The sequence below is a fragment of the Mustela nivalis genome (assembly GCF_964662115.1).
Source record: "Mustela nivalis genome assembly, chromosome: 3".
NCBI lineage: Eukaryota > Metazoa > Chordata > Mammalia > Carnivora > Mustelidae > Mustela > Mustela nivalis.
Window position 1 is genome coordinate 152,782,548 of NC_139022.1, and position 13,944 is coordinate 152,796,491.

At 40.6% G+C, this 13,944-nt stretch overlaps 1 protein-coding gene and 1 long non-coding RNA gene across 9 annotated transcripts in view; one reads left to right on the forward strand and one right to left on the reverse strand.

The window, feature by feature from the left end:
* The window catches only part of LOC309861390, a 51,754-nt gene that overhangs the window by 12,212 nt on the left and 25,598 nt on the right, over positions 1 to 13,944 (forward strand). The gene's annotated exons all lie outside the window — the stretch shown is intronic.
* The window catches only part of SPEF2 (sperm flagellar 2), a 167,883-nt gene that overhangs the window by 4,083 nt on the left and 149,856 nt on the right, over positions 1 to 13,944 (reverse strand). For all 4 annotated transcript variants that reach the window (XM_082724239.1, XM_082724237.1, XM_082724238.1 and 1 more), the window contains 4 exons: positions 12,610 to 12,702; positions 7,397 to 7,576; positions 1,029 to 1,265; positions 712 to 834 (listed from right to left, as the gene is read on the reverse strand). In XM_082724239.1, coding sequence (XP_082580365.1) covers positions 712 to 834; positions 1,029 to 1,265; positions 7,397 to 7,576; positions 12,610 to 12,702 — 633 coding nt within the window. The remainder of the gene's footprint in view (positions 1 to 711; positions 835 to 1,028; positions 1,266 to 7,396; positions 7,577 to 12,609; positions 12,703 to 13,944) is intronic.

A 13,944-nucleotide genomic window follows, 5' to 3' on the forward strand; every position in this document is an offset into this window, starting at 1 on the left:
ACTTTATTGTCTAGTTCTGGTGTCTTCTGTTTCCATTAATTCTAGGATCACACTGACCTATGCCCTCCTCCTCCTAAGTTGGGGAAGAAGGCTAATCTTTATTAGTAAAAATATGCGATATAAGAAACTGGAAAGGGACATGTAATGTACTAGTTTTGAGGCAAACAGTAAATGCTTGTGGAATGCTAACCCTGTTTCCAGCTATCTTGGCCTATTTATATAGAGACACAGCTTTTTCTTTTTTTAAAGAGCCCTATAAAAGGTAGAGATATAATGATATGATACTGTGAAGAGACAAAGAAACACTGCAGGATGAAGATGATGTCACATCACGCCCCTACTCAGAACCCCTACAGGCTCCCCGTCTTCCAATGCAGTCCTGTGTTCACGGCCTTGCACAGGCCTCTCCTTTTTCCTGTGATGCTGTCCTCTCTCCACCCCAACAGCAAATTCACGTTCATGTCCTCTCCTGATAAGGCTGGCAGTATCATCGATAGTATTGCTAGCTACCTCTACTCTCCCTGAACTTGCTGCCTTCTGTGTATCACAGGCTGGCCTGTCTGAGCTGATGCTGTTGTCAGCTTAGCTTCTCCTGACCCTGGTCCGGCCAGCTCCAGCTTTCCTCCTGTCTCTGTAGTCCACACTGGAGATGTCCCACCATGTCCTGATCCTGAGATCAACTGAATTAAGACACTTTTGGCTAATACTCACTGGGATTTTGTAGTCTGAATAATTTGAAATCAGATCTTCAATAAAAGGATGCTTCAAAAGAATAGCAACTTCAACTGGCTCCAGATTCTTGGCACCTAGGTCTTGAAATACTTTGACGAAGTTCTTTAAAGAAGAAAAAAAATGAAGTTAACTTTACAGTCCTGCAGATGTTAAAAACTTATTTTACTTAATAAAGGAATTTTCTACAATTTCTATACTATAATACATTTGAGAGCATTTCCATGAAACCATGTTAAAACTTGAGGCTGACTTTTCTTATGAACAGGTTGCCTCTTTTATGAAGGAATCTAACCAACCTCTGAGAAAGCATTCTCTATCTGTAGGTGGCTGGCAAATCGGTTAGGGTCCTGTACTTCTTTTCCTCCTTGGAACACTTTGAGTAGTCTTTCCATGGAAATCTTCTCGGTGTTCACGTTCTCAGGGTTTTCTTCCTTTCTCTCCCCATCTTCTCTTAGTTCCCCTTCCTCACTCACAAAATTTCCCTCGAGTTCAGGATATTCCTCAACTGGACTCATATCAGTCAAGGAGGAGGTCTGCATGATTAAATGAAGAGAATATGAGGTTGAACTGATCTTTCCAGTAATGCAGACATTTAGCACACGCCAATGTTGCAACATACTTTTCATGCAATGAAATGATGGTGTCTCCCACAACCTAGCCAAACAAAGTATAGAAGAGAATATGCTAGCTGCATTGGAGATCATGTCAAGATTCTAGACCAATTCTGTCTGTAGATTACAGATGCCTTATGTGGGGTGTGTCTTACCACCATACATGCCAGGCACCTCAGCTTCCTCCATAAATGGATACTCGAGAGAATTAGCAGAACTGGTATCAGACTTCTGTATATGAATGTCAATTTTTAAAGGATTTGCTTTAAAGGAAATCGACTATAGTGGAAAGGTTATGGCAAGTAATTACTTAAGCTTGATAGATTCTAAGAGCTTCAGAAATGTTTATTTTTATACTGGAGGTTAAATCCAATTAAACACGGGAAGGCAAGAGAGAATACAAACTGAATGTGGAAAGTCCAGTGGGATTGTTATGGCAGCTCCTTGAAACATGTCCAAGAGCCATGAAGTCAGGTACTGGCGCTGTGAGTACGGGAAATAGTACCTTGTTTCTGGTATAATTTCATATTTATCAAAAGCCTGAAAAATAGTCCTACCTATTGACCCTATAGTTACAGGTCTAGGAATTGACTCTAAAGAAATGTGAACAAAGACTTTTACATATGCATGTTTGTTCAGTATTACTTACAGTAAACACAGAAAATCTGCAATCCCGAAAATGTGGAATGGTGACAAAAATTACAGTATATTTCTGTCATGGAATACTATACTGCCATGAAAAGTGTGGTTTAGAAGACTACCTAGCGACATGAGAAAACACTCACAGAATAAATGCGAAAAGAAAACAAAAGAAAATAATAAATACACTAGGATCCTCATTTTCTTATATATCTATGCTTATTAGTGAAAAAAAGTAAGACACAGTAAAGAGTTAACAGTGGTTACCTCTGTGTAGTGGAACAGGTGATTTCTTTTTTACTTATTTTTGTACTTTCCAAATATTCTACAGATTTGTATTTATTGTATTTACTGTAATAAATATGTCTAGGTGAGTGTGTTTCCTGGTGAGATAATTGATATTTGACCATTTGCCATAGAAAAATGGGTGATTTTAGAATGTTGGTGGGTCAGATGTCAGAAAACACCCGAATATTGATTCTCCTTTATCCCAAGAAAGGAGAAAAAGCTAAATGTAAGCTTTAAATAAAAGGAGGGATCCAATATCTATAAATATTCACTTCAGTAGAAGCATTAAGTGCAAGTTAATTAATCATGGAAATGGAAATTCTTTCCACGTAGTCATAAAAGTCCCTGATATAAAAAGGATTATAATACATCAGTAAATTAAGCATCTGATAGTTGCCAGTCCCTTTAGGAGATTGGTAGGGGCTGTAAGTAGTATAATGAAGACAGGTTGCATCTGCTTTAGCTCTGGGTAGGTTGGGTTTCTATATCGTTTGGTAAATTGGGAATTTAATCTAATCTGAGATAGAAAGAGAGAGAGAGAGAGAGAATGCTTTATTAAGTGAAGATTTTGGAATTAAGTATAAATATCTCTATTCAAATTCTTCTCTATTTTAAACAATTGAAATGTTACATTGCAGAAATGTGAAACTGGCATTTTTGTATCCCCCTAGGAAGGTTGGGGATCATCACACTGGCTACCTAACAATAGTTTTCCAGGGCAAGAAAACATTTTGTATCATGAAATGAACAAAGTCAAGATGTCAAACATCTTGCTGAGTGGTGCAGGATGAATGGACTTCTACTGAGACTGCAGTATAAATGCTGCGTGGACATGATAAAGACAGAACCTGTGGGTGAGCAAATGACTTGTCGGATTAGATGAGCAGGTGGTACTAAGCTAAACAGAGAAAAAGGCTTGTCCCTCTGCACTATTTCCATAATTAGAGAGAGACCAACTTTCCAGAGGTCCAGTATAATCATTATGGGACAAATGAATTGTGGCCAAAAGACAACCATTTAAGCCTTTGAAATTTTAATGAAGAATCCTTATAAATATCAGTGCATGCTTTTGCAATTTTTGATTTTTTTTTTCTCTCTCCATAGGGTTGAGAAAGAATAGACTTAGTGGTTCAGTGAGAGGGCAGGGAATGAGCGGAAGCTGAGATGGGAACCCAAGGTGCCAGATCAGCATCCTGGTGAGACTGTAGAGGGTGAGAGAGAAGAGGTTCTCTCTGACAGACATCTCTGAAAGATCACAATTTTGAATGTGGGTGTATGAACAAAATCAGCGATGCCAGTTTGAAGAAAAGCCAGTGCTTCTAAGTGAGCAGTTACTCAAAAAACTCTTTCCGAGTCACATTAGCATCTGAGCAGCAGGACAGATTGTGGTGCTAGCAAACACGATGTCACACTCAGCTACCTCTTGAAGGCTCAAGATCTCCCAAAAAATTTGTCCCCAGAATGATGCCTGGCCATGCTTTGCTTTCATTCAATCAGTTCAGTCCCACCTCTCAGAGACAAAACAGAAGGTCAGTCCTTGGGACTAATATGGGCAAGGTGTCAAAAGCGTAAGAAGGAATGAAAATGTGTATGTTTCAAACCCCAGCATCTCAAATGCTCTGCCAAGATGCTTTAACAAGATCTTCAAAATGTGGCAATTTCATGCCTACAATTTACTGAATTCCTACATCATAACCCCATACCACGCAGGCCAGAATGAACCACTTTCCAAATGTCAGCTTAGTTAGAGCTTCATCAGGACTAGTGCATACTTCCGAATGCTTTGCTTTTGAACTTCTTTTGAATTACTCATGGGTTTGAACAGAAGGTTTGTGCCACATTGAATATAACAGCATGAGTCATAGAAATGGAGTAAAGAAGAATGAACTGTTGGGAGATTTCCAGTTGTTTATGCGGAAAGCAAAAGCAGAGATTTGATTTAATGTCCTGGGAGTGAATGTGGATCCGTTGGAGGTGTTATTTCTGAGCAGGCTCAATCTGGCTTCCTGGGAAGAGGTTGCCCAGGAAACTAGAACACAGCTGGAAAGGGCACAGTAACAGAGTAGCATAATTGGAGGTCGGATAGTAAGAACAAGGGGTGAGCAAGAATGAGGGAGGTGGGTGGATTCTGTATTTCAAAAGCTCAAGCTCCCATGGTCTAGGAACAGGCCTCTGTGGGTGGTGTGTCACAAGTGTGCTCTTTGTCCCCTGCCTTTCAGACTGGTTCCATCTGTGTGGTGCAGTGGTTATGGAGCAGTTCCTGTGCAGTGTCCCTGGGCTTTAGAAGAACTCTGGAGAACAGCTCTGCAGGGACTTGCTTTCCAGGTGGGGCACTAGCTTCTGTGAATGAGTGGTTTAGGGACAGAGGAGAGGCAGAGGCTTCCTGTGCTAGCTGGCCTGGCTGCTACTCACTCAGGCAGCTGTCTGTTACTATAGCAACAATTCTAGCACATGCTTCCTCTTTCCTGGGCTTTCCAGCTCATTGCAGCCTCCTTGAGCCTACTATTGCCTCTGCTGGGAATGTCTGCTTTCCGCCTCTCTATCTTGCAAACAGGATTCCGTTCCTCTCCTCTCTCTGTCTTCCTCCCTTCTTTTCTGCCATGTTTACAAACATTGATAGAACACTTGCTATGCAGCAGCTAACATGTTGTCCCCAACTCAAGGTGGAAATAACTTAGCAGTAGGATTCAACAGACACACAAACTGCTGCCCGAATCACTAGTTCTTCTTATTTCCTTCCGTTGCCCCCCTCTAGTCGGCTCTCAGCACTGCAGCCAGAGATCTCCATATATTTTAAGTCAGACGGCCATGTTCCAATAACTTCTCATCTCATCTCTTGGTAGAGTCAAAGTCAAGTCCCTACAGTGGCCTCACAGCCCTCTCCCCTTCACCTTTTGTTCTTACTACTCTCCTCCAGCTCACTTCTCTCCAACGACAGTGGCTGGTCTTTGGAATTAGGGCTTGGTATCCACTGTGGTCTTTACTTCGAATTGCAATTACCTTGCAGCTCTTCACAGCATTGCAACCCACCCCAACTTCTGTATATTTCCCTAAATTCTTTCTTTTCCTGTAGCATTTATTTCCATATGGTGTATTCTATATGTTACTTATTTTATCCCCAGGTCAAGTGTGGTTTCTCGTACACAGAAAATCTGGATGAATATTTGTTGAGTAAACACATGTGTGCATGCAGTGGTACTCAGCCTTGTCAGGGAGGATCTGAGTATAAGGGGACCCATTTGAGAGCGTTCAGTGTTGCTCTTCAGTGTCAGGGGAAGCTTCATGACTCATATCGTAGTTGAAAAAGACCTTGGATACCGGGACGGTCTTGGACCCTTCAGGGTGAGATGCAGGGCATTCCAGGCAAAGCAATAGCAAAAACAAAAATAAGGAGGTGGGAAAAACACTGCTTTTGTTCAGTAAGACCATGTTAATCTGTTATTTATACTGTGTCCCTTCCATGTTTGGGGCATTGTTCTCCCATTCTATTCTGCACAGATGGGGGCAATTAGACAAAGTCCCTTCAGGGGAGCAAATCTGGCCTCTTCGGTATCCTTTGAGGATCACGGGGCTATGCAGAGGGCATGATTTACAAACCCAATTATTAATTAACTGACTCACTCAATGAAATTTTTGCTGAGTTAGTGCCAGTAATTCAGGTTCAGGGTTGTGACAGGTTCAGAATAAGACAGATGGCCCCTCCCTGCCCCCAGGATGCCTGAAGTCTAGAAAAGAAGCTGAGCTGAAGAAATAGTTATTGTGAAGAGACCATGAAAGAAATACAGAATGTTCGGAAATATATGGCAGTGGGTGCCTGACATCTTCTGAGGTCAGGGAAGCTCTTCTGGAGGACAGACGTTTGACTGAGACCTCCTGGTAGGCTATGATCCATGTTCCAGTTAGCTCAGGGAGGCCCAACCTATAAGGGGAGATAGGAACACCCCTGGGGAAGTAGCAAATGCAGTCCCAAAAAAGGCAGTTCAAATCTAACTCCTATTTATTTGGAAAAACTGAAACTGGCCTTCCAATACTGTCTAAGGAGACAGTATTCTTGAGTGAAACAAACACTCTTGATGTACTTTCTGTCACTGTGTAAGTGTTGAAATAGCAACTACAGCACGTCAGGTCATAACGGCGTCAGCTTACTGGACACCTGTCTGGCCTCACTCTGACCCAAATAGGAGGCAAAGCTATCTCTCATCCATTTGTTCAGGGCCAAGACCCAGGGTTACATCTAATTGTGTCTGTTTCCTCGTATATGTGAAAGCTGTCACAGAAACTTCCCGCGCTTTTTTTTTTTTCTTTTTTTTAAGTGAATCCAGCATACTCTGTTTTCACAAACACGTATGAAAGACAAACAAGTGTGGCTAGGACATCTGCAGATTTGGACTAGGCAGTGCCTCTCTCTCCTCTGTGTCCATAAAAGAAGGATGGACACAAAGTGTTCCATTATGAGCACCACAGCTCTGTCCCCCAAAAGGTCAGGGGAATACTAAAATTCATGCAAATTGGCATCTAATAAGTACATTAGTTAGCCCCCTGGTCTGAGGTTTTTTCATCCCCAAAAGCTAGGGAATGCCAGTCCTTTAGAAATCTCAAAATGGAGTATGAGGTTTTATTAGCTATTAAGCTGCTTCATTCTTGGCCGCAGGAGATGCAAGGAACCTATGGATTTCAGGTGGCTGAGTTTTGGCCTGAAACACTATCAAGTGTCACATGTATGTGGGATGTCTGAGATGTCTACTTGTTTCACGTAGAATTTCCACATAGGATGACAGATAAATTGGATTGATACCCACTTCTTTTTCATTTAGAAGCATCAGCACTTCATGTAAAATAAAGGCTGTCTTTTATGGAACAAACTGGGATTCCACCAAGAAACTGAGCAAATTTTGATTTTACTGCAAAGGTTTTTTGTTTCTGTTTTTGTTTTTGGATAGTGGGTCTCTAGTTCTTAATACAATTGAGTAAAGCCTTATTGAAGACCTACTATGTGTAAAGTATTGTGTTATGTATCCAGAAAAATACAGAGATGAAACAAACAGAGTCTCTGTTGTTAGAGGTTTAGGATTTCCTGTCAACCCCCTCCAGACTCCAATGGTAGTCCATTTCTGGAACACAATTACCTTTTCTACAATAACAGGAGGAGTTTTGATTGGTTGGAAGACATGAGTCCCGATGGCCACACTGAGAGCCCTGTAGACCCCTTCCACAGCATCTGGATGACAGGCAAAATAAAGCAGCATCTGTGTGTAGTCAAGTTGAGGCGGATCCTTCTCATGGTCAGCAAATAGCCTAAAGAAAAACTGTCACACAAAAAGAATTTCAATCAAATATTAAAAGGCTTAAATTGGGTAAACAGTAGATGGACAGGCAATGAAGGATCCTTTCAGGAGCTTTAGAATAAGGCCACTTTCTGAGGATTGAATCAGTAAACATAATATGTAATGAATGGCATTAAATGAAGAGTATGCCAAGTTAAAATACAGAAGACTGAGACTCAAAATTCTAATGTTAAAGAAAATTATATGCTAATCAACGGTATCAACATTTTTAGAAAAAATATGCTAGTAAAGGTGGTGGGGACTACATTTTATAGTTTTTTTTTTTAATTTTTAATTTTTAAAATTTCTTTTCAGTGTACCAGAATTCATTGTTTATGCACCACACCCAGTGCTCCATGCAAAATGTGCTCCCCATAATACCCATCACCAGGCTTACCCAACTTCCCACCCCCCTGTCCCTTCAAAACCCTCAGATTGTTTTTCAGAGTCCATAGTGTCTCATGGTTCATCTCCCCCTCCAATTTCCCTCAACTCCCTTCTCCTCTCCAAGTCCTCCGTGTTATTTCTTATGCTCCACAAATAAGTGAAACCATATGATAATTGACTCTCTCTGTTTGACTTATTTCACTCAGCATAATCTCTTCCAGTCCCGTCCATGTTGCTACAAAAGTTGGGTATTCATCCTTTCTGATGGAGGCATAATACTCCGTAGTGTATATGGACCACATCTTCCTTAACCATTCATCCTTTGAAGGGCATCTTGGTTCTTTCCACAGTTTGGCGACCATGGCCATTGCTGCTATGAATATTGGGGTACAGATGGCCCTTCTTTTCACTACATCTGTATCTTTGGGGTAAATATCCAGTAGTGCAATTGCAGGGTCATAGGGAAGCTTGATTTTTAATTTCTTAAGGAATCTCCACACCGTTTTCCAAAGTGGGACTACCTTTTAAGCAGGTAAAGGGAGCCACAGAGCAAGGACGTATCTGTCTATCCTTATCACCACTCTGACAAACTGGGTTCTGACTTCTAAATACAATGCTTCTAGTAGATCTCCCTGTGGTGAGTGGAGTCTAGCCATTAAAATCTTTCAACTTGCCAACACTTCTCTGAACTCCATACTTAATTTCTTAACAGTCATGTGATTTTTTCCATCTTGGATTCATACTGGAGGAGAGAGTGTGCTAATCACTGAATATCCTTTTTTTTTGTTTTTTGTAATCTCTCTGACACTAGAAGATTGAGCTGAAGTCAGCTCTATATGCAATGTCCTGTGTATCTAGCAGTAAGAGAAGTTAGTATGTGGGAATTCAATATCCCTTGGGGCCCGACAAAGCAGCTCAAACCCTGGAACTCACAGGTCACACTTAAGCATCTAACCAGCCCCATGGCCCTGCTTGAAGAGGAGACTGGCTTCCTTCATGAGTACTTCTCAAACATGTACATTTAATGACCCAGAGAATCTTTTTTTAAACTTAGATTTTGATTAAGTAGGTGGTTCTGGAATGGTGTACGTTTCTGTACATACAGCAAGTTCTTAGATGATTCTAATGCTGCTGGTCCTGGCCTCTACTTTGAGAAGCAAATGTTCAAATGCTTATATCCATAGATACCAAGCTATTCTCTATTACTCATGATCCTTACAACTATGAATAAATTGAATTACACAGTGGGAAGAATAAGTGTCTGATACTTGACAAATCCAATAAAATTTAGATAAAAATCACTTTGATAAGAAACTGCATGGGATCTGTTATGCTACAAAGCAAGGAAGAGTCTTAGGGGTCGATGGAATCTGCAAATTCATTCAGTCAATTTTATCAAAGTTAATGGAGTTGTAAGTCTGTTGTAAGCCAGGCACAGAGCTGTATTGAGATGCTTAAAAACACTCGTCAACAGTAAGGCATCCTTTGATTTTTCTCATGATCTCATGACCTGGTGGGTTCCTCAGGATTTTGTGTTCTTCATCCCCTCTTGCCTCTCATTACTTCAGAGATTGCCAGCAGGACTAGGAGTAGAGGGAGACCGACAGGGAGACTGACAGATAATCACCACAGGGTCCCTGAGGGCCTATCTTCCATTTCTTTCATAGGAGTTGTTGAACTTCATTATGATTTCCACTGAATTGCTCTTATAAGTGCTATGCAGGAGGAATACATCATTATTTCCCTTAAAAAAATCAGCTAAATATTCTATCTCAAAAAAAATGTGCAAAAATGAAATAAGCTGATATTTGCACTTTTTCTGTAATTATACAAGCTTGATTTTAAGTCAATGGATAGAATATTCATAAAACATAAGGCTTACTGTGTTCCTAAGATCATTTACAATATTGTAGTATTCAAAGGTTCCTACCCCCTGACATGTATATTTTGTATAACCTCCAATGTCAGGGGACAACACTGTGATTGCAAAATAAACATGTCTCAGGGTTCCTTTCTTGGATGCAATGGGTCCTTCCATCCAGTGTCTGGGACTCTGGGGTCATTCAAGCCTGTGGAGTGCTAATGGTCTGTCTTAAGGGGCCCCTTCCAGTGTGGCTCAGAGGTGGGCCCTGGGTCACAGAGAGCACAAGTGACATAGTTGGGGAATTGGGTGGGACCTGAGATTATAGTTCAAACCCTCTTCTTAAGAAAGTAATGTTAACCTTAAGAGATTCAGTGCCCATTAGAGCCACTGTTTCTCTAATTATCTTAAATCGGACTCTAAAATTCAAGTCACCTAGATATCAAAGAAATAAAAATTCAGTCTTTGCCAAAAAAAAAAAGAAAGTACAAAGTCCCTTGGAGTGAAGAAACCTGCTCAGCCTCCTACAGTGAGTCATGACAGAACTGGGGACAGAGCCCAGGGCTCCTAACGCTCAGAATTCCCTCTCCATGGGACATTGCTCACCCTCCCACCCTCCCCTGCCAATTTGGTTTTTCCTACTCGAATTACAGCCAAAGGGGTAAATTCATTTTGTTGTTTTTTCTTTTTTTCACACCTTTATTTATCATGTTAACCATTAACCATTCTTCAACCAGCTATAGCAGTTAGCAGGGCTAGCTTCTGTTTAGCTAACACTTACATAGGGCTTATTACATACCAGTCACTCACTTGATACAACAACCTTGCCAGAGAAGGATTGACAGAGAGGTTAGGTAACTTCCTCAAGATCTTGAAGCTTGCGAGCATTGGAATCTGTGTATTGAATCCCAGTTTAAGAGCACTGAGACTTATGTAATTCTGAGCATCGAGTCTCCGAGGCAGCGAGGAGTGGAAAACACCATTTCTTTCTGTCCTCCGGAGGCACACACATACACACACCAGCCATTCTTTGTTCCATTCTTTCTCAGGCTTCATGTTCCTGCCTCTGCTACCAACTTTTGTTCTGTTCCTGTAGGTCATTTTCCAGCAGTCTGAGCACCAGTAGGAGGGAGCCACTCCCTTCCTTGGCACCAATGGTCCTTTCCTAGCAGTTGTCAGGGCACTGTCTGGCTGCTGATATTAGCTGCTGGGGGAACAACCAAAGGGCTCTGCCATCAATTGACATTGCTAAAACTTCTGGCTGAAAAGGAAAGTGCTTTGAGTTGACAAATTCAGACTTCCAGTTTATTCACAGAAGAACCTGTTTATTGTTGTTCAAGTTAAACAAAACTTTGTTTACAAGGTCATACAGAGAATGGCCTTCCAAAGTCTTTACGGGGTTGTTCTAGGACCTCCAGTTTCATACTGAAAACTCCCACCATGACCAAGACAAAAAAATTGTCTCCACACCTGCCAGTCTCAGGTCTTGGACTCTGGTGACTCCTTGACCCTTTTTTCTTACCTGCTCTCCTGCTATCATGGGATAGGTGCTCTGATACTATGCACCCAATTGAAGGGAACTGCTCACTTTTAGGGTATAACTGGGGTCTTGTTCAATTTTATATTGAACTTTTAAACTAAAGGCTGGCTGAAATTGGACCATTGACACACCCAGTTTGCTGTGCTGTTTAAATCCACCATGCAATGTCTCTCATATCCTGCTGAATTTGGTTGATTTATGTATATTTTTATATTTTAAACATTTACACTGAAGCCAGAGTACTTTACCTTAGTCCTGCTTTCTATTGTGGGCTTAGGGATAGAAGTTAATAATACCATTATTGGCAATAATAATATTGATAATAGTAATCTGATGGGTCATGGGCAATGCTTATGCAACCCTTGGTATGTTGTTCAAGTTAATCAAAATCAAAGAGAAATGGACAAAAACATACACAGTAGTCCCCATTAGCTGTGGTTTTACTTTCTGTGGTTGCAGTTACCCACGGTCCACTGTGGTCCACCTCAGTCCGGAAACAGATGATCCTCCTTCTGATAAATCATCAGAGGGTCACTAGTAGCCTAACACTACATCACAATGACTATGTCATTCACCTCACTTCATCTCCTCACACGCATTTGATCATCTCACATCATCACAAAAAGAGGGTGAATACGGCACAATAAGAAATTTTGAGAGAGAAAGACCATAGTCACATAACTTTCATTACAGAATAATGTTACAGTTGTTTTATTTTATTGTTAGCTATAACTGCTAATCTCTTACTGTGCCTAATTTGTAAGTTTGACTTATAAAAACAGTATATATAAGGTTTGGTATTACCCACAGTTTCAGGCATACATTTGGGGTCTTGGGATGTATTCCAAGGGGGGATTACAATATTGGTAAAATGACAGTTCTTATCCTAAGCTTTTAGAATTGGAAGGACCTTCAGAGACAAATGTGTCAAACAACAGCTTACTTTGACAGATGAGGAAAGTGAGACCCAAGGGGTTATGAAAATGTTCAAGATCACACAGGGAGTTAAACAGTGGAACTCTGTCTAAGATTTTGATCCCTGTCTCCTCCCCCTAGAACTTTCCTGTGAGGCAACTTTATGATTATTAAAATCTATATTCTGGGGATACAGCAAAGGAACAGGGGTTGAAGGAATGGAATCCAAAACAAATTATATAAGTGGAAGAAAAAGATAAAGAAATTACCAGTGTTGTAATAGTAAATTTTTTTAAGGATCTCAGTAATTACCTCTATAAGATGTTCTTGCCTGTTGAATGGCAGGGGTTCAAGAGGATTTTCTGGAATTTTTGTATCTTCATCCCTTGTAAACCACAGACCAGCCTATACAAAAAATAAAAATAAAAATAATTAAAGTATCATTCCTTTAAAAGCCACAGGGATTGAACGCATTTTGTTCAACTGCCTAGAGAAGTGGTCTCCGGAATAGGGTTCAAAGACCATGGGGTTGCAGGAGAAAATCCTAGAACTTCCATTTACACTTATTTGATATCATTCTTATATAATTTTTATTCTTAGAAATTTGATAATATAAAAATATATTAGTGCAGTAGTACACATGTATAATTTATAAATGAAAATTCACATATTGGGGATGCTAGCTATATTTTAGCTGTCAGAACATGGGATGAAGTTTGGAAGTCACTGTCCTAGATTTTGCATGCATGACAACATTCTGGAGGTGTCTTCACTCATATCACTAGCTCGCATTCCACATGTCCTCTCCATGTGGCTTTCTATTCTCAGGGCCCAGTGAGATGCTGGAGCACATTGTTGGAAGAATCTTTGTTGAGTGAGTGAGTGACTGACTCAGTAGTTCAATGGCCTACTTTTTAATGACATCCCTTTTTCTCAGCCCATATGTGATACCAATTACTGAATCTTCTGATTCCTATTTGGCAATATCTCTCCCTTCTCTTCCTTTCTTTCCTCTCTATCCTGCCGCCTTGGGGTAGAGGCTCTTTCTTCTGTCACAGGCCATCCCAGTAAGTTATGGGACATTTTTGTTTCCAGTCTCCTTCTTATTTATTTCAGCCTCTACCATGAAACCGCATCAATCTCTCAAAACTTTAATTTGTTATATTCTCTGCCTGGAACCATTTCCTACTCTTGCTCTTCTGTTCACATCATCCCTCCTATGAGATGCGACTTCCTGTACACTCATGTAAACCAGGACATCTCTCTAGGCTTTGTTCTGATCACAACTCCTTAGAGATCTTGCCCTCCTTGATCTTGCTTCTGAACTCCAATTTAACTTGTTTATACCACACAATTGACATTTAGTCCATTTCTTTAGATGTTGCCATTCATGTCAGCTGTTGAATATCAGGTATAAATGCCTTGGGTTTAAAGAATATGTCATTCCAACCTTAATTTTTGTATGTGGTAAGTACTTCATATACATACGCATTTTGTTTCCAGGTCTAGATCTCTTACATCCGGAGTGACAACCTACTCTCATGACTGTCTATTGTCAAAAGCCACTAGCTTGCCCAACCTGACTGTGGCCTATGCTCTATGCCTTCTTTCCTCCCAAGGATCACCCATGCTCTGAGAGAATGCTGG